This window comes from Tetrahymena thermophila, assembly GCF_000189635.1.
Source record: "Tetrahymena thermophila SB210 genomic scaffold scf_8254106, whole genome shotgun sequence".
Taxonomy (NCBI): Eukaryota; Ciliophora; class Oligohymenophorea; order Hymenostomatida; family Tetrahymenidae; genus Tetrahymena; species Tetrahymena thermophila.
The window spans coordinates 46,961-70,531 of record NW_002476054.1 but is presented as its reverse complement, the minus strand read 5'-3'; the positions used below and the strand labels follow the sequence as shown (position 1 = coordinate 70,531).

General features: G+C 22.0%; 8 protein-coding genes across 8 annotated transcripts; 5 read left to right on the top strand and 3 right to left on the bottom strand. All coding sequences in view use genetic code 6, as the record gives it.

Annotated features, from left to right (window-relative positions):
• The first annotated feature begins 409 nt into the window (after positions 1-409).
• TTHERM_01093630 (hypothetical protein) lies at positions 410-2,111 on the top strand. The gene is made up of 6 exons (XM_001030360.2): positions 410-600; positions 662-752; positions 805-949; positions 1,006-1,247; positions 1,304-1,510; positions 1,577-2,111. Exons 1-6 carry the CDS (start codon positions 540-542, stop codon positions 1,746-1,748), a joined length of 918 nt encoding a protein of 305 aa, XP_001030360.2. The 5' UTR covers positions 410-539; the 3' UTR covers positions 1,749-2,111.
• Positions 2,112-2,855: 744 nt separating this feature from the next.
• TTHERM_01093620 (hypothetical protein) lies at positions 2,856-4,904 on the bottom strand (the record flags this gene model as incomplete). The annotated part of the gene is made up of 13 exons (XM_001030359.3): positions 2,856-3,096; positions 3,153-3,242; positions 3,308-3,397; positions 3,453-3,542; positions 3,593-3,682; positions 3,737-3,826; positions 3,877-3,966; positions 4,024-4,113; positions 4,174-4,263; positions 4,356-4,457; positions 4,577-4,657; positions 4,710-4,781; positions 4,879-4,904. 13 exons carry the CDS (start codon positions 4,902-4,904, stop codon positions 2,856-2,858), a joined length of 1,242 nt encoding a protein of 413 aa, XP_001030359.2.
• A 1,419-nt stretch (positions 4,905-6,323) lies between these two features.
• Positions 6,324-7,760, bottom strand: TTHERM_01093610 (FAD-dependent oxidoreductase; the record flags this gene model as incomplete). Its single annotated transcript, XM_001030358.3, has 5 exons — positions 6,324-6,479; positions 6,532-6,912; positions 7,008-7,438; positions 7,513-7,635; positions 7,694-7,760. 5 exons carry the CDS (start codon positions 7,758-7,760, stop codon positions 6,324-6,326), a joined length of 1,158 nt encoding a protein of 385 aa, XP_001030358.3.
• Positions 7,761-9,152: 1,392 nt separating this feature from the next.
• TTHERM_001093609 (MFS transporter) lies at positions 9,153-11,371 on the top strand (the record flags this gene model as incomplete). The annotated part of the gene is made up of 8 exons (XM_012800520.1): positions 9,153-9,230; positions 9,307-9,477; positions 9,539-9,878; positions 10,078-10,258; positions 10,319-10,629; positions 10,709-10,901; positions 10,955-11,040; positions 11,097-11,371. The coding sequence occupies 8 exons, from the start codon at positions 9,153-9,155 to the stop codon at positions 11,369-11,371; spliced, it is 1,635 nt and encodes a 544-aa protein (XP_012655974.1).
• Positions 11,372-11,994: 623 nt separating this feature from the next.
• On the top strand, positions 11,995-14,308 carry TTHERM_01093600 (MFS transporter; the record flags this gene model as incomplete). Its single annotated transcript, XM_001030357.2, has 8 exons — positions 11,995-12,072; positions 12,142-12,312; positions 12,374-12,713; positions 12,884-13,064; positions 13,117-13,427; positions 13,658-13,850; positions 13,899-13,984; positions 14,040-14,308. 8 exons carry the CDS (start codon positions 11,995-11,997, stop codon positions 14,306-14,308), a joined length of 1,629 nt encoding a protein of 542 aa, XP_001030357.2.
• Positions 14,309-15,015: 707 nt separating this feature from the next.
• On the bottom strand, positions 15,016-16,638 carry TTHERM_01093590 (PX domain protein; the record flags this gene model as incomplete). The annotated part of the gene is made up of 1 exon (XM_001030356.1): positions 15,016-16,638. The coding sequence occupies one exon, from the start codon at positions 16,636-16,638 to the stop codon at positions 15,016-15,018; it is 1,623 nt and encodes a 540-aa protein (XP_001030356.1).
• A 1,056-nt stretch (positions 16,639-17,694) lies between these two features.
• Positions 17,695-19,104, top strand: TTHERM_01093580 (transmembrane protein, putative; the record flags this gene model as incomplete). The annotated part of the gene is made up of 1 exon (XM_001030355.3): positions 17,695-19,104. One exon carries the CDS (start codon positions 17,695-17,697, stop codon positions 19,102-19,104), a length of 1,410 nt encoding a protein of 469 aa, XP_001030355.1.
• Positions 19,105-20,482: 1,378 nt separating this feature from the next.
• On the top strand, positions 20,483-23,418 carry TTHERM_01093570 (hypothetical protein; the record flags this gene model as incomplete). The annotated part of the gene is made up of 3 exons (XM_001030354.2): positions 20,483-21,053; positions 21,113-21,388; positions 21,452-23,418. 3 exons carry the CDS (start codon positions 20,483-20,485, stop codon positions 23,416-23,418), a joined length of 2,814 nt encoding a protein of 937 aa, XP_001030354.2.
• Positions 23,419-23,571: the final 153 nt, after the last annotated feature.

The window sequence follows — 23,571 nt, the reverse complement described above, 5'->3', positions numbered from 1 at the left end:
AATTTTATTTAATTATAATTAGTGTTATTATATTGAAAGGAGAAACAGGTAAAGATTTTTATAAAAGACTTTATTTGATTAATTTAAGATTTATGATACATTTAAATAAAATTTATTTATTATAAATAACTTCATTTATGTCATAGATTTAATAATTTTTTAAAAAAAATAATAGATATATGAAATCTAAGATGGGAATTAGATATTTTATTTAATTATTTAACAAAAAGAATAACAATCTAATCATAGGTTTAGAAAATCTAGTAGTATTCTTTGAAATTTTCTGTTGGAATACTTATAAAAAATATATTCATTAGTTTTTGAAATAATAGGTTCATATGCTTTGATACTATTTGTAAAAAATTAGTAAGAAATTTAGAAAATTTTAATCAATTAATTAATTAGTTAGCTCTCATGTAAAAAATTAAAATTAAAATCTAACTCATTTTTAATCACAATAAAGAAAGCAACGAATATAAATAAAAGACAATTAATTATATTATAATTTGTAAATATAAATTAAGTAGAATCTGAAAAAAATGATGAACTTAAGTAATAGCAGTTCTAAAAATGTGAAGCTGTAAAATAATATACTTTAAAGTATGAATCAAGATTAAAAATTCTTGAGTTTGTTTGTTAAAGTTTTATTTAATTAATTTAGATTCTATTATAAAAAATGGCAATAACGAAGCTTCAAAGAATGACTTGGATGCTGATCAATCTCTTGATCCTTCTAAGATAGGAGAATATATGTAAAATAAGTAGCATTCTTTTTATAAAATATTTATACTTTAATCTATATAGTCAGCTACTTCAAGACTATGAAAAAAATTGCTTAAAAGAATAAAACTTTAAAGAAGCTGAGCTTGTTACAAAGCGTATTGAAGAGTTATAATAGCATGAATTAGTTTATAGGTCTTTAGCAGTTGTTGAGAAAAATAAAGAAGAAGTAATACTTTTTTCGGAATATTTGTAAATATTAAAGACTTTTTTTAAAATATTTAGATAAATGAGTTAGAGCAACTAAATTTACAATAATTCAATGAATTTAATGAAATTTGGGATTAAATTATAGATGAGCATGTTCAAAAGCTCAAATAACTAGAAGAAAATATGGTATAGTAGCATTAGCAAGAAATTATAGTTAAAGAATAGGAGCTACAATAAATATAACCTGGCAAATGCAAATACTCTAAAGAAATATTGAATCTTAGATTTGTTTTAGAAAATCTCATTAAATGCAAAAAGTAAGCACAAAAAAAAATATTTAATAGATTATATTTCATTATTTTTAATTTATCAGGTATGGAGAAGCACATGAAGTTAAGGAAAGACTTGCAAAACTTGAAAAGTAAGAAGAAGAAAAATGGGTGAAAGTTCATGAGTAAAAAATTGAAAAGAAAAGAGAGTAAATAGTTTTAAAGTAAAAGTAAGAAATGGAAGCGCTCTAAGTTAGATTAGAAAATTCGTTGTAAGAAAAAATAAAAATAAGAACGTTAGAGCTTGAAAAGTAAATTTTTTAGCAATTAAGTATATAGAACTATATAATTTGATGTATTTCTTTGTTTGTAATTAGGTTATTGCAAAAGTTTTAAAATATGAAGAATGAGCTTGAAGTAAAGCAAAACTAAGAGCTATCAAAATTACAAGTAATGAATAATAAAACTATGAGTAAGTTAGCCTCTAAAGGATCAATTATGGGTTCAAATTATATCAATACTTTAAATGGATCAAGAATAAATTCTTGATTGATATTAATAATAATCAAGCCATAAAGGCTAAAACTAAAGCAATTATTTCACATAAAACCATTATAAAATAATTAAAAAGTTTTGAATTTATCAGGATAAGAAGCAAAATTTTAAATTATCTACTTAAAATATCCATAAAGTATATTTGGATATATTGATTGTTAGATCTTTAATCTTTAAAGGATCTTAATGAATGAATTATTGTTTGTTTTAAATTAAAATCAAATTATTTGTAAATTATAATTTCACCTATTCTTTTCTGTATACTATATATATATATATATATAATTAAACATTCTACTTGTTAAGTATTTCCTTCCTTACACTAACTACAACTAAATAAATTACTTTGAAAATATTTTATCTGAAATAAAAAAGTTTTAACTTTAAATAATGAATGATTGCCAAGACAATATAATTATGACCTGTCTTTTGAATTTTTGTAAAAGTAAATCCTTCAAACAGACTTCTTAAATTAAAACAAAGTAATTGCCAAAAGAAGAATGGGAAAATATGCAAAAGTAAAAAAAATATTTCCATTTTTATATACTTTAATATAATTTTAAAAAAAAAAAAGAAAAAATTACTGATTTTTTATTTGTTATAGCTATTCTTATTAAATTTTTAAAAGAATTTAATTATTGTTTTAAATTAAAAATTAGTTTTCTGAAAATTATGATTGCCATAATTTTTAAAAAAATAAATATGTTACTTGTTTAGAATTTCCATAAAAAATTAAATTGGATAATATTTTTTATCTTAAATACAAGAATATCAGATTTAAATTATAAATGAATTTTCTTTACTGTATAATATACTATTAATGCCTTAACTTTTTTATATTTCATAAATGTAAGATTAAAAATTTATTTTATAATATTTAATCTGAAATAAAAAAATATTAGATTTAGATAATAAAATATTAGTTTTAAATCAAAGTTAAAATAAATTCAATTAGTTAATCTATTATTATCTTTAATTGAATAATAAACTATAAAATAACTAATAAATGCTTCTTAAAAAATTAAAAAACTGAGTGTACTTTTAATATATATATAACTTTTAAAATTATCCTTCATTTATTTATACAAAAACATAATTTTTTCATTATAAAAATAAATCAATAAATATGTGTTATGGGTTATATGTCATTAAATCAGCAAAATATTTTTTAAGGCACTATTATTTTATAATTTCTAATTTTTTTGTGTTACAATGCTGATACAATATTTCTAAAAAGTCAGAGTTGTCATCAATTTATTCAGTATTTTTTACTTCTAATTTCTAAAGATATTGGCAACCTTCTTGAACTTTCTTGAAAAGATGGGTGAAATTTGGATTAAATCTATTTTTTCAAAAATTAATTATTAAAAATTAAGAGTATTAAATAGTTTTGAATACTCTATTTGTAGGTGGAATTCTAAAAGCTTATTTAATTTTGAGACATCTTGAGATAATTAAAGTATAGTTTCTCTGTCTAAAGAATTTCCTCTATAAAATTTGATTGCATAATTAGATAAATTAATTATAAATTGCATTAATCAATTATTAATTACAGTATATTCATGAATAAAAGACTTAAGTTATTTAGTTGCCCAAGTCCATGTGATAGTTTTTTCACTCCTTCTCCTTCAAATTCACAAGAGCTAACATTCAAATAATATAAAAATAAATATAATAAATATATATTTGTAATTTTACTCAAGGATTAGATTCAAAGATGTTAAGCTTTAAAGGTAAGGCAAGTACTTTCCTATTGCTGCAATTCCATTATTTCCAATTTAATTACTCCTACACAAAAAATATTAACATAAGTTACAACCTTTTTCATATAAATTTACGATAGATTTAATATCAAGCTTGATAAGTTAGGGCATTCTATAAGACCCTTCATTATACCCTCTGTTCCTTAATCTCCAATATCTAAATTTCTATTTTTATATAAAATTTTTAATCTTTAAATTAATTTAACCTTTTAAATTTACTGGACTAAAACTAAGCAAGTTTCAAGTTATTTAAGATTCTTAATTCCATTACCAATAGCAATAGCACCCTAGTCTGATATACGATTTACTCTATTTATTATTATATTTAAAATAATCTAAATTTTCTAGAATAAATTTACCTTAAGCAAAGTCTTAAATATTTTAATTATGAGCACTATGAAATTGAATTCATAACATTTTCCATACCTATATCACCAATGTCATTCATACTTAATTTTTTATTTAAAAAATTGAATTTTGGATTGAGAGAAAGCATATTTATTTACTCAGCGCAAAAATCAAGCCATTCTAACTATGTAAATTTTGATATTGCTTAGGACAAATAAAAAGCACCTTTGTCTTTAAGTTAATTACGTCTATTAATTTTAATTAAAAATAGCTGGGTTATAAAAAAAAGTAAGCTGTTAACGATTTACCCACCAGCAATCTTAAATTTCTTAAGATTTGTAGATTGAGTAATACTTTCACAAAAAGCACCTATTCCAATATCTGTCACAAAATTGTTGCTAAGGAAATTTAATAAAAAATATATGCTTAATTTAAAATGTTTGATTAGAAAAAATATAAAATAATCTTTTATATTCATAACAAATTTTACCACATTTCTAGCTCTAAATATGTTAAATTCAAATTTTTTAAGAAAGAGCTGACTTCCATTAGTTTATCATCCTTCAATCCACCCTTCTTTGAAATAGTGCCTCTGTAATTTAATGATTTAAAATTTTTTGAAATATTTCTAAATAAACCATACTAAAATAATAATATAAAGCAAACAACTTTAAATATAATAAAATAACTTATATATTAATATATAATTACTCTTGGGCATAGGTAAATGAAGTAATATTCTTAGGATTCAACTTCTTAAACACATAGCTTATGTCTGTTGGTAGCGTTTATCTATTAGTAAGAAAAATTAGGTTAAATTTACGTTATATTATTTTAAAAATACTTAAAGTAGATTTAATATGATTCTTTAGTCAAGTTTGATTTATTGAGAACTTCATCGACTTTACAGTCTTTACTATTTATTAGCATAAAAAATATTATTTTAATCACATAGGAAGATGTATTCGTGATTTAAAAAATGAATTTAATTCAATAAAGTTTAATTTAATTACTCAAATTATATAATTTCAGTTTCCATTTTTTAACTTATTAATTATTTGAGTTAATTACTTTTTTTCAAATTCTTACAATTTTTTACAAAATTAATTTATCACAATTATTAATCTTTCCTTCTCCTTACGTTTATATATTTATATATGTTTTCTATCTAATGTGACTAATTAACTAAGAATCAAATATCTATATAATTTTTAGTTGTAATAGCAAGCTTTTTTAAAAGCAAAATCTTACTGTAAAGTAGAATCAGCAATTTTATTCTAATTTTCTTTCTATTAATATTATTTTTTTACACTTATTAATAATTTACAAGTACTGAACAGCTTCATAAATTAATTTAAATTAGATGATAGGAAGCATCTTACTCAATAAATAATACTTTGATATTATTATATTAAAGTCGATCTCTAAAATGCAAATCAATTTATGAATTTAAGCTTTTATTTTCTAAAATGAATATAAATTAAATCAACATAAAAAATTTCATTTAAACTAAAAATATAAATTTAATATAAAAAAAATTTAATTTCTTCAGATGATTGGCAAAATTAATTGAAGCATTAAGTAATTGAATGATTAAATGAATAAGTTAATATTTATTTTATTATTATTTTTAATAAACCATTTCTTTTTTTTTAATTTTGTATTAAAATAGAAAAATTTATTATATGTGACTTGTACGCACGTTGAAATTACTCAATTTATTTATTTAGTAAATTTTGCGCAATTAATTATTAAACTCTTGATGCATATCTATCATATCCATTAATAATTGATCTTTTGATTTAATCGTTATTCATAAATTCATTATGAATAAAGAGAATGAGCTCATTTGAGTTTTCAAATTTTTTATTCTTGCATTCATATTCTCAAGATAAATCTTTCAACTATGCCCAGACATTTTCTATTAAGTTCATGTCGGGCGAATAAGGAGGGTAAGTAACTAACTTAATTTTATTTTGAGAAACCATTATTTTATTTTAAAATTTTTTTGATAAATATTAGTCATACTTTTATAATAAAAAAAAATCCCACTATACTAAACTTAATTAAAATATCTTTTTAATTTTTCATATTTTTAACTCCAATATAAATTATTACTAAAATAATTAAGTTTTTAAATAACAAATTGGTCAAATTGGATAAATTTTTTAAAAATTAAAGTATAGTCTAAGTACCTTTAGCATAATTAAGCGCAGTTTTACTAAAAATAGACTTACGCCCATACTTAAGGGCCAAAAATTCCTAGGCACTAAATTTAATGATCACAATCATTTCAATTAATTCATTAAAATTTTAGTTTGAAATAAATTAATTATTTTGTAAAAAAAATATTTGAATAAAAGAATGAAATGTTTTAATAAAAAATAATTGATTTATTTATATTAAAATTAAATACATTTAATAATAAAATAAATTAATGAATGAATGAATAACTTATTCATAACTTTATTTTAGGGTAAATCATTTTTTCTATTTGCTCTCCAACATTAGAAGCAATAGCTACACCTTAGCCATTCATTCTTGCAGCAACAAAAATATTCTTTTCTAATTATTCAACTATTGGATTTTTACCTTTTCCATCTTTTGAGAAACACTTTTTTAATTTAAAAAAATGATAAATAATATTTTATAAAAATTATTAATACCATAATCCCAGACCACTCATAATCGACTTCAAAAGGAGTGTTTAGTAAAATAACTTCTTTCAATATGACTTTGAGGTTATTTATTATTTTAGTTGTTGTTTCAATTTTCGTAGTTGTTTCTCCTATAAAATCTGTATTTCTTCCTCCTCCAAATATTACTCTTCCATAGTAGTCTCTGAAATAATAAAAGCCTTCATCCATATGGAATATTCCTTTAAATTTGAGATTTTCAATAGGCTTAGTAACAATTACTTAACCTCTTCCTGGTACTAAATTTAGTTCTGATTTAATCAAATTGTTTGTGAATCCATTTGTACAAAATACTAAATTTTAAGATTCAAAAATTATATCTTCAGCAGAGTTTGTATTCTTGACATTAACCTTTTAGATTATTTATAATTAATTAATTATATTATCTTCAATCTCTAAAAGAATGTAAGCTTTTTAATTTGATAATCAACATTTAATTAAAATACCTAAATACATTAATTATCAATCTTTTTATAATTTTTGACTTCAGCTCCTGTAAGATAAAGACCACCTAGAGAAACAAAGTATTTGTATAAATTTCTCATTGCAAGACCAGTATCTATTTAGCCTTCAATACTACTCTCTATCATGAATTTAACTTTATTTTAATTAAACCCAAACTAATTGATCAGATCATTGCGAAGAGTGAAAATATCTTTCTTAAAAATATCTCTTAACAAATTATTAGCATAATCTATAAGCGAAACATCAAAATCTTGTTAATCAATCAATTCGTAAGATCCTTAAAACTTAGCATCACATCCTCTTTAACCTAACCTTTTAAGTAGATGATTATAACCTTAGTATCTTTAACAAAATAAATCAATAGCTTCTTTTTCACCCATCTTTTTAATATCTTCAACAAATTCTGTTAAACCTGATTGTAATTTAAAATAATTTAAAAACATTTATTGATTTTTTTTGGAAGATTATTTTTAGTATTAATCTTACTGTCTGTGCATATAAATCCTGCATTTTTAGTGCTAGCTCCTGTAGGTAAAATACCTCTTTCAAGAATAAGAATTTTTTTATCTGAATTTTTTTCTAAAATAGAACAACCAACTGATAACCCAACTAAATATTAAATTACAGGAGTTTATAAACCTTATAGTGTTTTAAAAAACTTTGTTACCTATCCCACCTCCTACTATGATTACATCATGCTTTAGGTAGCTTTGTTTCTCCCAAATACTAAACATTCGATACTTTTTTAATTTACTAATTTAATTAAATACTTATTTTTATGATTTTTAATTTGTTATTAACACAATATTAACTATATAAGATATAAATGATGCAATTTTTACACAATAATTAATAAATATCACAAAACAAATCTTATTATTTTAGAAGAATATTTTTTATTGATTTAATTCTTTAATTAATAAAGGTTTTTTTATTTAAATTAAAAGAAAAGTTTATATATTTAATTATCAGATAAAAAATCAAAATTTTAATGAATAGGCTAAGTAAATCTTTGAGAATTCTAAAATTTAATTAAGGAAATTCTTTTCTCTTCAGAGATTTTTGATTACATAAATATCATTAAAAATATTAAAAGATAATTTTTAATTCACCTAAAAAATTAAAATTTAATAAAATTAACAATTTATATCAAATTATTAGCTTAAAATCAATGAATTTTTAATAAAAATATCTTTAAAATTAATTAAAAATGAAATTTTAATTTAAAGGCAATTTAATTTAATAAAGCAAGTCATTTAGTAAAACTTTAATATAATTTTTATTTATTTTTTGATTTAGATTATTTTATTAATAATCTTATTATGAATAATAAATACTAGAACAATTTTTTTTCTTGCATTAGAACAATTAAATATATTTTTGAAAAAAATTGAACAAGCTATATATACTTCTATTTATCAAATTTAAAATTAATTTTTTGCTATAAATTTAATAGATCATCTTCTAAAGCTATTTATCATATTTATATATTATTTTATAACTAAATGAATGAATAGTTTAACTTAAACAAAATAACAACATTTTATTATTTCACCTAGACTAAACACATTCTTAGATTATCAAAAATACAATTAAGTAATTGAGTAAATTTTAATAATAAAGTAGAGTAATAATAATGTAAATTTTTTAAGTACGTAGATATATATAGATTTTTAAAAAGTAAATAAGTATTTTTATTATTTTTTGATAGAAAAATGAAAATTTTGTATTCTTATTGCTTTAATTCTAGTTGTATATATATAATATTTATATATAAATGTTAAGAAAATGAATAATAAAATACAGAATATTTCTTAGAAAAGTAATATAGAGGCTAATTTTCAAACACATAAGTATTTTTGTTGAATTTTAAATATTTAAATATCAAACATACTAATATTGCTTTTATTTTGGCTTGATTACATAATATTTTTATATTAATTAACAATAATATCAATAGATAAATAAGATTCTGACAAACTTCTAATATTATTAATAAAGAATTATATATTTATTACAAATAAACATTATTGCTGACTTTAAATAATAGAACCTTTGATTTGCTGCTAAATATAATTACATATTAATTTCTAAGAATATCATTTAAAAAATAGTAATAGTGATAAATGAGGGATAACAGCGAAACAACAGAAATATATAAGAATGAACAAAGTTCTTCCTCTTAGGAAATGGACATTGATGAAGTAAAAACATTTTCAGAATAATAAAACATTTTTTGCACAAACTCATAACTAACTATCAATTTGGAATACCAAATAGGCGATGGAAAAAGTAGGTTAAAGGCATAAATACTAAAAAGTTATAGTTTTCTTTTCTTCTTTAACTATGTTTTTTGCTACATTTTGTTATATGGTCATTCCTTATTACTTAAGTCCTCCAACATTTGAATGTTTAAAAGATGGTAAATGGACAACTTGCGATGAAGACAACGTATTATAACTTGTGTTAGACTACTTTAAAACTAATCTATCTATCATTTTATTGTAAAAAGGGAGCTTGTGATGCTAAAATTTAGTCAAGAATGACAACAAATGTTGACTCAAGTATATCTGCCTAACTAGAGCTTTATTGTGATAACAGAACATGGAGAACGATAATATAGAGCACTCCTTATTTTGGTTGTATTGTGGGTGTATTTATTTTTAACTACTTTTCAGACAACAAAGGTAGAGCAATAACTATTAAAGTATGCTGGGTTATTGGTACAGTTTTCTCTCTAATATTAAATTTTTCTACAAATATTCCTATGCTTTTAATTGGATCCTTTGGTCTTGGTTTTGGCATTCAAACGCTTCTTTCATTAGTGATTGTAAATTGTAATGAAATTTCAGGTAAACATTTTTAAATTCTTTTATTAGGAATAATTATAGTGTTATAGCATATTAATATTGAGTTACTCCCTTCAAAAAATTTGTTACTCTTAACTCTAAATTTATTTACAAATTTTTTTAAAATAATAAATTTATATTTAGGAGTAATTTTTAAAATCTATTAATTTTTAGAATTAAATTAATGTAAAATATTATTTAGCTGGCTAGTTTAGAGTTATAGCAGTCATTCTTCTTTATGTCTTATGGGCAGTAAATGAAATGTAATACATTTGGCTTCTTAAAGTTTTTCCTAATTGGAAATGGTGCACTTTTATTTGCTTTACAGCCCCTATGTGCTTACTCACCGCATTCCCATTTATTTTTATTCGTGACTCTCCAAGGTATTAATTTTATAAATTTTTTAATAAGATATAACTGAGTAACTGGTATTAATTAAATAGATATTTGTATTAGAAAAGCAGACAAAAATGTTTAGAAGCTTTAAATTATATTGCAGATTTTAACAAAAGAGAAAAAATTAGAGAATATGATCTTAAAGAAGAGGGAAGAAATGATGACAGAACATATAGCTACATAGACTTATTTAGATATAAATCTTAAAGAAAAACCACCATTTTTATGATGATTCTTTTCATATCTCCCCATATTTTATATTATGGAATTTAAGTTTCATTAGACCAGCTAGGTTCCTCTTTTGAAGAAAACTCATTGTATATCGGTATAGGTGAATTTATTGGATATGTAGCTTCAGGTAATTGATTAACTGAAATATTTTAAACTTTTAAATTTTATTCTCCAAAATTGCAACAAAATAAATATTATAAAAATAGATTTGATTTCTCACAAAATTCCAAGAAAGAAAGGAACATTTTACTCTTTGTTAGTTACATGTGCCCTTTGTATTTCTTTCATATTCTTTTAAATTCCTGAATCATGTAAAAGTTCTGACTAAACATGCTGGTAAAAGCCATTTTAATCTTTTATGGCTGCCTTATCAAGATGCATAGTTTCATTAACATTTAGGTAATAAATCTATTTAAATAATAAATAATGTTAAACAAATTTTTTTTATATAGTTTAATGGTTCTACTTTGTGGTGAAACATATCCTACTACTTTAAAATCAGTTGGATATGGATTTAATTTTGCTATAGGAATGATTGGTAATTAATTTAATCTATAAAATATGTATTATTAACATTTTCTTTATGAAATAAAGGTAGTTTCTTATCTCCTTACATAGTTGATATTTCTAATAGAATGGGAATTGTTCCAGTTGCAAGCTTGGGTGTTTTAACATTAATGGGATGTGTTGCAGTATGTTTTTTAAAAGAAACTCTAAATTAGCCTATGCTTTAAGAGATACCAGAACTTTAGATTAGAGCTAGTAGTAGAAAATCATTAGTAATAGATATAAATAATATTCATTCGAATGTATAAGAAGATGAGAATGCTAGTGATGTAAAATAAGAAAAAATAATTCATATTAATTGAAGCATTTTAATGTAAAAAAATTTAAAAAATAATAAATTTCATATAAAATAATTCTTAGCTTTCAATACTCTTTTTATTTATAATATACATACTTCAACTTTTCCATAAAAAGTAGAACTTTTATCATATTTTGAAAATTTACTTTTAAGCTCTTTAAAAGAATAATAATGCTTGTTTGTAATAATAACTTCTTAGAGTATTTATATATGTGGAATGAAAATTAAAGTTAAACATCTAAATTTACAATTGAATTTTAGTATAAGAATTAGTTTAATTAAAATAATTAAAACAAAAATATTTCTTTTATAATAAACAATCATTCATTAAGATTGACTTTCAAATTTTAATGAATTTTTTGTATTTTTGTTGACTTTTATAAATTTAAGTATGAAAAAATAACAATATTGCTTTTACTTTGGCTTTATTACAGAATATTTTTTAATTAAAATTTATTAAAACCAATAAATAAATAAGATTCTGACAAACAATAATAAAAATCTTATTTTAATAATATAATATAAATTTTTGCTGGTTTTATATCTTTTGCTTTGCTTTCTAAATTAATTAATTAATTAATTTCCAAAAATATTTAATTTAAAAATAGCGAAATAAAGTAATAAACAATGAGGGATAGTAATCAACCAACATAAATATACTAGAGTGATCAAAATACATCTTTTGTGCAATTGGATATAGATGAAGTAAGGATATTTTTAAAATAAACCAACAATTTTTTATATAACTCCTATAAATAATTTTGAATAAAATAGGCTATGGAAAAAGTTGGTTAAAAACATAAATACCAAAAAGTTATAGTTTTCTTTTCTTGTTTAACTACATTTTTTGCATCCTTTTGTTTCATGGTGACTCCTTATTTCTTAAGTCCTCCAACATTTGAATGTTAAATAGATAATGAATGGGTAATTTGTGATGAAGACAGTGTAATATTATTTGTCCAAATCGCTTTAAAACTAACTTATGAATCACGTTCATTTTTAATAGGGAGCTTGCGATGCTAATATTTTATCAAGAATGACAATAAATGTGGATTCAAACATATCTGCTCAATTTGAGCTTTATTGTGAAAATAGAACATGGAGAACAATTATATAGAGTACTCCTTATTTTGGATGCATTATAGGGGTATTAATTTTTAACTACTTTTCAGACAACAAAGGCAGAGCTATAACTACTAAAATATGTTGGGTTATTGGTACAGTATTTGCCTTAATTTTAAACTTCTCTACAAATATTCCTATGCTTTTAATTGGTTCCTTTGGTATGGGTTTTGGAATCCAAACACTTCTTTCTTTAGTTATCGTAAATTGTAATGAGATCTCAGGTAGCGTTTTTAAATTCTTTTATTATAAATAGTTATAGTGGTTTAGCAAATTAAATCTTAGTTACTCTATTTATTTATTAATTAATATATTAAATTCATTAATTAATTTAATTATTAATGTTAATTTTTAATCTAAAATTTATTTAATTTTTATATTAAATATTCTTTAGCTGGTTAATTTAGGGTTATAGCTGTAATCCTTCTTTATGTATTATGTGCAGTAAATGAAATGTAATACATTTGGTTTCTTAAAGTTTTTCCTAATTGGAAGTGGTGTACTTTTATCTGCTTTACAGCCCCTATGTGTTTACTTTCAGTATTCCCATTTGTTTTTATCCGCGATTCTCCAAGGTATTTGTAATTTATCAGCTTAATACTAAATAAAAATTTACTAATCAAATAGATATTTATATTAGAAGAGTAGATAAAAATGCTTAGATACTTTAAATTATATAGCTGAATTCAACAATAGAGAAAAAATTAGAGAATATGAGTTGAAAGAAGAGGGAAGAAATGATGATAAAATATATAGCTATATAGATTTATTTAGATATAAGTCTTAAAGAAATACAACCATTTTTATGGTTATCCTTTTCATACCTCCCAATCTTTTGTTTTATGGAATTTAAGTTTCGTTAGATTAAATTGGTTCTTCTTTCTAAGAAAATTCATTATTTATTGGAATAGGTGAATTTGTTGGATACATAGTATCGGGTAATTTAAAATATAATTAATTGATTTTATTTTTATTAGGGATAGACAGTATAAACAGTTAAAAAAATTTTAATGAAATTTTTCGAAATTTTGTTTATTCGGTATACATTTTACTTTAATTTTTCAAAAATATTATTTATACGGTATATGGCATTATCTGAAAAAGTGATATATGGTCTATCCCTAATTTTTATAATCAAAATTAATACTACAAAAAATTAAAAATATAGATTTTATTTCTCACAAAATTCCAAGAAAGAAAGGAACATTTTTCTCATTGTTAATTACATGTGCTGTTTGTATTTCTTTTATATTTTTTCAAATTCCTGAATCATGCAAAAATTCTGACTAAACATGCTGGTAAAAGCCATTTTAAACTTTTATGGCTGCCTTAGCAAGATGCATGTTTTCAATAGCTTTTAGGTAAAATTAAATAATAAAAATGTAACCTTAAATCATTTTTTATTATAGTTTAATGGTTCTTCTTTGTGGTGAAACATATCCCACTACTTTAAAATCAGTTGGATATGGATTTAATTTTGCTATAGGAATGATAGGTAATTAATTTAATGTATAAATATCTATTTTAACACCATTATTATAAAATTAAAGGTAGTTTCTTATCTCCTTTTTTTGTTGACATTTCTAATAGAATGGGAATCATTCCAATTGCAAGCTTGGGTTTCTTAACATTAATTGGATGTGTTGCAGTATGTTTTTTAAAAGAAACTATTAATTAGCCTATGATTTAAGAAATACCAGAACTTTTAGTTAGAGCTAAAAGTAGGAAATCTTTACTAATAGATTCTCTTCAAATCCATTCCAGTGTTGAAGAGGAAGTTAATGAAACAAACAAATAAAAGACTATTCATGTCAATTGAAATATTTTTAAAATTATAAAATTCATAAAAAAAAATATTTTTCTTTTATTATTCTCATTTTATTTTGGAACGAATATTATCTATCATATAAAATTTAGATTTAAACCATAAATTAAACATCAAAAATAATATAATATTTACATAAATTTTGTTTTAAAGCTATATTTAATCTTTAATACATATCATTTATTTATTTAAGAAATGACAATAAATATATAAAATTATAATATTTTAATTTAATATAAATTTATTAAGTATAATTTATCAAATAATTAAAATATTTTTATATAATTTAAAACATATTTAAATAATTTTTAATTATTTTGAAGCAATATTTAATCTTTAAAATAAATCATTTATTTATTTAAGAAATCACTATCAATTTATAAAATTATAATATTTTATTTAATATGTATTTATTAAGTATGATTTATGAAATAATTAAAATATTTTTCTAAAATTTAAGATTTAATAATTAAGTTTTTTTTTATTTTTAAATTTAACAAATAATAAATTTTAAAAATTATTTAATTAGATCATATTTTACTAAAAATTGAGCTATTTAATATTTGTTATGAAAAAATGATATAAGAAAATATTATTATATGAAATTTATTAACATAAATAAATAAATTAATTAATTATAACTCTATAATTTGATATAAAATTTGATAAATTTATAAGCGATATATTTATTATAACATAACTCATTTTGCTAGCTAAGTCACATCAAGATCTAGCTATCCTCCTAAGGTATAGAATTAAATAAACGACTCTTCTTTATAAACCTCATCTAAATCATTTATAAAATTTAAAAATAGCTATAGCTTTTCTAATCTTTATTGAGCTTGCTAAAAATAATCGAGATAAGACTGTTTAGAGAACAAAGAAGTTATTTTTGAGATTGACCTTGAAGGAAAGCTTACAAATTCAACTTTTTTAATATTTTTTTGAAGCTAATTTTTTAGTTCTCTAAATTACTTGTATCTTCTTTTAACTAAATAGGTTAGTCCATCATTTCTAGTTACAGCAATATTATAAACAAATATATTTGGTTTTCCTGCTCTATCAACTTCTTCAATTGAAATGATCAAAGCAGTTAATTTAAGAAGGGATCCAATATCCATAGTAACGATTTCGAGCTAAAGCCATGAAAAGTTTTTATCTAAAAGCTAGTCAACTTTACAAGAGTCATTTTAGCTTCCTTAGTTAACTTTATCATTTAGATTTTTACTTTATTTAAAATCATTTTGCTAATTTAATGACACATTTCTAGTTTAGCTTTACGGAGAGAGATTTTCTCTCTAGTATTTTGTTTCTGTTTAACTAATTCCGTCAGTAATTTATTTTTAGTTCATTATACTGAGAATATTATTATCGGAAATATAGAATGGAATAGGTTTTTCAATTTATACAAAGTAATCTTCGAAATTTGATGAATTTATCCCTGTTAGCTTTGAAATTTGATCATCAGGATTATTTTTTCTATTTACTGAGTATTTATCACTTATTTAGGTTTCTTAGATAATACTAGGATAATAAATTGTTTAAGAACGAGTTTTAAAAAAGTTTGTCTCTTTTTCGACCTCTTAATTTTTGCTTTTTAAAGTTTCTTGTTCTTAAAAATTGTTAGAATCTTCAGTTATTTTATTCATTTTAAGCCATATATTCCACTTTTTACCTGAATTAGTAGGCACTAAAAAAAATTCAACAGGAATTACTTAAGTATTCATCAAAGTTTTCTCCATATAGCAATCGCTATCCATGACATCTACTATAATATACTTTGATAAATCTTTCAAAAATATTTTTTTTTCAGATTGTTATTCTTTTGGTGGTTAGCTACTTTTCCACCTTTTATGCAGAATAAATCTGCCACTCTCGCTCAAATCATTTAATGATTAGGTTTTTTCTTTACTTATTACTTGGCTTTCCTCTGTAAATTATTAGGTTTCCCTATCTTAAAATCTAACAGCTCCATCATATGTTTTTTAAGGTTTTGTCTCAAAAAGTAAATTTGTAGAAGTGTGAACTGATACAAATATACTAAATGGACTTTGCTGATTTTAGTTATTTCTTTATTTCAAAAAGCTATTTGAATGCAAGCTGTCTTGTTTTTATAATTCATTATTTTCAAATAAATAATTTTTGTCTTAAAAATTAAGTTAGTTGGTATCTTAGTGTCGAAAATTTTAGCTAAATAATGAGTCTTTTGATTTATACTCCTCTGTATCTCTTTTTTCTCTAATACCTTTTAATAAATTAAAGCCGCTCACTACTTTTACTAATAAATATGGCTCTTCAAGAAGTGCTTAATTAGGGCTATTCATATAGTCAGATAACTTTGTATTAAAAATATTGACAGTTTATTTTATTTTTTAATTTCTACTGTATGTAGTAATTAATTTGCCAAATCTTTCTTTATTATGTTAATAACTTAACTAAATGGATTTCTTTTTATGGTTAATTTAGTTTTTATATTAATAGAAAAATTTGATTCTTTAATTTAATCAATCTATACTAAGAATGACTTTTTCTTGATCAGAAAACATTTAAGTACCAATCATAAAAATTATTATAGTACATAAAATCTAAAGAAAGCTGTTAATTACTATTTATAATTCTCCCTATTATATTTAATTTAGAGATGAGATTATTAATGTTATCATTTATTCATTCAAAATCTTTTATTATTTTTAAAAAAAATTTTTATTAATTTGTTTAAATTATATTTGTATCAATAAAACCTATTTTAATTTTTTATTTTCATGAAATATTTTTTATCTTTTCATTATTATAAAATTTGACTTTGGTATTTTAGAAATTAATTTAAAATTTTAAAAAATTATTTAGCAAAAAATAATTTCAACTTTTGATCAAAATATAAATTAGTTAAAAATATTTTTAAATTTTAAATGAAAATTTAAATTAATTTAAAATATTATTTGAATTAAGCTAGTAAATAACATTTTAATTTTTAATTAATTTAGTATTTTAGCATTTTTGAAAGCTAGGAAGAAAAATATTATGAATAATTTAAAAAAAACAAAATACGTTTTTCATTTCAACTTTTAAAAATATGTCAAAAAAATTGTATATTTCTCCGCAAAAAGAAAAACACTCTTGATAAACAAAAAAGATATTCTTAGAATAACAAAAATCATATAAAAAATAGACTATTTTCCTATATTTAAGGCTGCAAAATTAGAACTTGAGCATATTCTTGCTATTGTTTATATTGTTTATTAGAGTTCTTTTAAAATCAGAAAGTAAAAAAAATTAAATATATAATTAGAAAACGAAAAAAAATTAATTAAATTAAATTTAATAGATAAAAGGTAATCTAATAGAAGATCATTTTAGATAGATTATTAAAAATTAGATAGATGAGACAAACTTCAATTCTACTTGTTTCCCTCTTTTTATTAGGTTGTTTTTGTTTAGATGTTCCTGAAGGCTGCAGTAATATCAGTATTTCCACCTTTCTTAAGGATGACGGAGAATTCGCTTATGATATAATGAATAAAGGGTAGCTGAACCCTGAGTGGAAATACGAGAATGACTCTATTAAAGATTCTGATTCAACTGAGTTAGATTTTTTATATATCACTGTCTTTGGTAAACATGATAAACTCACTAAGAAGAACTTTTAGATAAAGACAAACTCCTCAGAAATAGTTTCAAATACTACAATTTTTATTGAAAAAATAGTTGATCACGTAGATAACAAAACTTATTCTGTACGTATCAATTACAAGTGCAACGAAGACGCTTCAGCCCCTATGAAATTAAATTTCTAGATTGAGACCATTGAAAAGTTGTGTCCCAAATAATCTAATATTTTCTGGACTCGTTAATGCGGTGATAATGAGCCTCCTCGTATGGGATTTTAAGTTGATTACAACATAAATCATAAGTATAACCATACAGTAGTTGAAAATGGGTAGCTTATAGATGCAGATTATTTTAGTGAAGATTATGAAGACTGGGTACTCCGTATTCCTAAACGTGTAAAATACTCTCTTTTCTTTGCATCTCTCAATTTCTCTCAAGAAATGTATGCCCACAACGATTTAACATTTGAAGAAATAGACTAAGTTTTTAAATCAAAAGATCCTGAAACTAAATTACAAACACATCAATTATAGTTTGAAAAAAAATTAGATATAGATAGAATAACAATGAATTATGACTAATAAATTTTAGATGTTGATCTTAAAGGTTCTATAGTAGAAGGAGGTTCTATTACAGGTGATGCTGTCCCAATTTACTTAGAATATAAATGCAGACGTGGAGGTGTATCTGGTGTTTAATTGACTTTTGAAATGTAATTTTTCAGAAATGTTAACATTTTCTTTGAAAAAGAATGCCCTCTATAACCTGGTGAAGGAAGTGGGTTATTTGGCACCATTGCCTTCTTTATTTTAATATTCTTTGTAGTTATTATCATTGTTACACTCTATAATGTGTTTGCTCTTGAAATAACTGGTGTCAAAGCAGTTCCTTTTGCTGTACCAGTTTTATCAGGATTGTCTAAAATACCAGGAGTTAAAGGTACTTCTGTTGGTGATAAATTATATAGCTTAGCAAATCCCTCATATTCATCAAACACTTTGAAATAGGATTCTGTAAATACAGTTTCAAGTCAAGTATCATAAGATGAACGCGAATTAAATAATTCAGAATTTAAGATTAAGAATATAGCAGAGAAGGATGAAGAAAGCAATTTAGATGACTCAGTTATATCAAGCGGTAATAATGTTGTACCTCAAGTAGGCAATTACGGCTCAATTTGATTTTTTTTATTAAGTTAGAATATTTGTTATTAATTATTATTACTATTTACTTCTATGTAAGTTTGTTTTCTTATTTTAACAAAATACCCTTCCTTCTTTAAAATAATATAAATATTTTTAATTCTCAAAATTATTTTTATTGATAAATAAATAAATAAATATCATTCATTTTTTATTTTAACAATATATAAATATACTCAATTTTTAAAAATCTTTTCAATTTTTTCTAATTAATTTTATGTTTTTTTTTGTTATTTGTTGCTTTTTTAATAATTTATTTTTTTTTAAGAATCTTTTAATTGAATTAAGACATGCTTAATAGAGTAAAGTATTTCTTATTTTGATAACCAATTACAAATCTTAAATTTTTAATTATTAATCTAAATAAATACAAATAGAAGTAATTTATTTATTAGTTTTTATTAAATTATATCTTTTTTATTAATAACATAAATAGTGGTTAATATATATTGCTTCTATATATTATTAGATTAATAGTCATGAATTAATTTAATTTTAATATTAAAAAATTAACAATATCAATATTTAGATCAAATTAAATAAATTATAGTTAGCTGTTTGTAAATCAAATAAAAGGTTTAGGGCATATTATCAAAAATACAAATCTTTGCATCCAACAGATTGTTATATAAAATAATCATTTAAACTGAATCTTTTAAATAATTTTGAAAATAGTAATTTATGTATGAATTCATTAAAGAACTAACCTTAGCATATCAAAATGTTTTAAATTAGAAAATACGAATCTCAAAATTTAAACCTTTTGCAATTATTTGTCAATAAAGAATACAGCTACATTTCTTAGCTTAGTGATAGCTAAAAAGAGTAAAAGTTTAAACCAAATTATGAAACAAAATAGAAACCTATTGTCTACTTAAACAAAATAATTTCAAAAGTTTTAGAAAGCTTATTTCAATTTGTAAATTCTGAGATAACTTTTTATAAAATCGATTAAAATAAATATATAAAATATTGGTAATTTCTTTTATCTAGCTAGGTTTTTATATATATTGAATCTTAAATTTTTTAAAGATGTGAATGCTATCTAGATACATAGTATAATGCTATAATTATGAGACTTTCTAGCTACTTTACTTAGGCTTGTTAAATATTATTAGATATTAAAAATGATGAAATCATTTAAAGTTGGAAAAACCTTCTTAATTTTATTGAGAAAATAGTAAATGAAAATTATTTTAAATTATAAAAGTATAAAGAGAAAGTCTAACAATAGTATTTTTGTTTAGGATATATCAAAAATACAATTGAGCATTTTCAAAAAAATGAATTTTATCAGCTAAATGATAAAGATTAAGAAAAATATTAAGATATAATAAACTCGATACTAAACCTCAAAATGAAAGATTATTTACTTAGCGATGATGAAGAAGATGATAATCCTTAAATTAATGCATAGTAAAATACCAGATAAGATAAATTCTACTTCCATACTTAACCAATTAGAGAAATCTAATAGTCAGCTTAATTTAATTCTGAGTTTGTTGTTGAGCCTGAACAGTAAACTTATGCAATTGCATCACAAAATAATATAATTTCATCATACTACTTAAAAGAATAATCTACATAGCAAGAAAACGGAGATGGAATTGATACAAAAAATGCTCTTTCAAATCGATAATCTAATAATCCTCAATCTACTGATCCTCAATCATTATCTCAATTTGATTTTAATATGAATAGTAATAGTAATAGCAATAATAATAATAATAATATTGCTTAATTAAATGAAAATTAAAATATTTAACAAGCAAATAAAAACAGAGACTAAGGGCTAATTTAAACAGAAAAAGATAGCTTGTCTGTGAAAACTAGCAGTTCTAATAAGAGTAAACTACTTTAATAAGGAGTTATATAATAGTAAGTGAATTAAAATTAATAACCTATTTAGCAGTTTTAAAATATAAAAGGTATTTTTGTTTTTTTTATGTAAAATAAATTAAAAAAAAAAATATTTATTATTTAAAAGGAAAAAGAGAGTCTTTTTTGCTTCCTTCATCTTAGTTTGAGTTTTAAAGTAATATTAAAAATGGAGGTATCAGCCAACATCTTTTGAATAATTAGAATGATAATGTAGTAAATAATTCTTATTTATCTAATTGTCTGAAAGAAGAAGAAATATTAAACTAAAATGGAGAAAATATTGCAACAAATAATGGTTTCTTTTCAAGAAAAGTATCTGACAACCTTTTAGATGACCTTGATCAGATAGATTAATCATCAAAAAGAGATTAGGATGAAAATGGTAGAATATTTTAATTAAATTACTTTTATTTTCTAATTGAATACCTATTTTATTTAAAAATAGAAAATTAAAAAAAAATGGATACTTTCGATTAAGAGTCTTAAGTTTCTAAAGCTAGCTCTAACATACACTCACGCAAATCTTCAGAAAATACAAGCTAAAATATAGAGGATTTAAGCAAAAGCTTAGACTATTTAAGTCAAATAAAAATAACAGCAATTTAAGAAAATAAGCAAAAAAAGTTCAGCTAAGACAGCTAAAATAATGTTAGATCTAGAGAATTTTCTTTTAAATAAGATTTAGTGGATTAAAAAAAAGATGGTGCAAAAACTATTAAAGAAATTGAGGAGCTCATTAATAAAGAGCTTGGAAGCTTAAGTTAGTAATTAGGTTAACTATAGAATTAGTCTGATAACAATCAAAGCGAACAAGAAATACAACATCCACCTCGTTCTTCTATATTAAGCTAAATTGCTAGAAGATCTCGCGTTAGAGGATCAAATATTTAAAGTGAATATTCTGTTTATGAAGTATAAAGTAGCAGGGTTGAAGAAAACATAAACAATTCTCAGTATATTGAGAGCGAAAATTACAGTTCTTTTGATTCAGATGATTAAATGAATGGAGAAAATAATAATAATTTAAAAAGAGGTGCAATGGAAAAATATACAGCTAATGGGAATCTTTATATGAATGAAGATATCATTTTAGATGAAAATGAAAGCGATGAATAAGATATGACTGATTCTTTTGATAACAAATATATCTATACAAGAAATAGAAGCAATGTTTACTTTGAAAATAAAATATTGAGAAGCAGAAATAGCCATCTTGATAAAATTCATAAGTTTTAAAATAAGAATGGATAGTTAGGTAGAAAGATCTCTTAAATTCAAGATGATTTATTTTAAAACGAATAAAATTAAAATTCTTAAAGCAATTCTAACATAGGAGAAAGCTAAAGCAATATTTTTAATAAAGAAGAATAAGAGAGTCATAGAGACTATTAAAGTGAATTGGAAATGTAAGTAAAAATTTCACAAGAAGAAATAGATTAAATTAAATAGGAAGTTATTTAAGATATTGAAAAGCTAAGAGTGAATTTAGATAAAACTTTAATTGGAAATGGTCTGGGTAAAAACTTCAAAAAATACTCATTTCCTTTAGTTTTTAAAAATAAAGATAACAACTTAAAAAAAAGACTTCAAGAGAAGTATAAACTTATTTAAAATTTTTAGTATCTTCTTAATTTAGATTCAAACATTTTTGCAACTGATTAATAGCTTTATGATTAATCAAGCAAATTTATATATACAAATAATTTGGAATATCTAAAAATGATGAATAAACTACCTGAAAACACAGAAGAATTAGTAAAGAAAAAGAAAAAGAGTATAGAAGAGATATAACTAAAATATCAAACGAGGAAACCCTCCTATTTATAACAATTAGAGTAGTTAAAAAAATCTAATGAAAAAAAAGAAAATATATTCTAGAATGATTCAGAATCAAACAACAATAACGATGTGTTCTCTTTAAAAAAGTATCTTAAATAAAATGGAGAATCTCTTAAAAAGAACAGCTAATAGCCTCTCTACAATAATTTAAGGCAAAGAAAGAGTGTTGAATAAATTGCATATAATTCTATAGAAGATGAGATAGAAGAAGATGATAAGCATTTTTATGATTAAAAAGATTAGAGAGGGTTCAGTCTTTAGATGTATGCCATTAACAAGCATAATTATTATTTGTAGTTTAAAGAATAAGCTACTGATTCTATATTATAAAGTATGTTCCAAACTATGGAAACATTTAGTTAAATGCTAAAAGAAGAAGATTAAATGCTAAATAAAAAAATTAATAGAAATGAAAATAATATAATTAACAATAATGAAAATGAAAATAAATTAAGATAATACAGTTTACTGTAGGATATTAACTCAACGTTAAATATATAATCAAATATTTCATCTCCAAAAAAAATTGAAAATTCTGTCAATTAAACTTAGGTATTTAGCAGAATGTTTTGAATTCTTAGCATCAATTTTTTAATAAATTTAATAAAATATTTTAATTAAATTAAAATTTTAATTAATAAAATATTTGCTCATAAACATATAATAAATTAAAAGGAAAATTTTATTTATAAAGTATATTTTTACCTTCATCATTGAAATAAAATT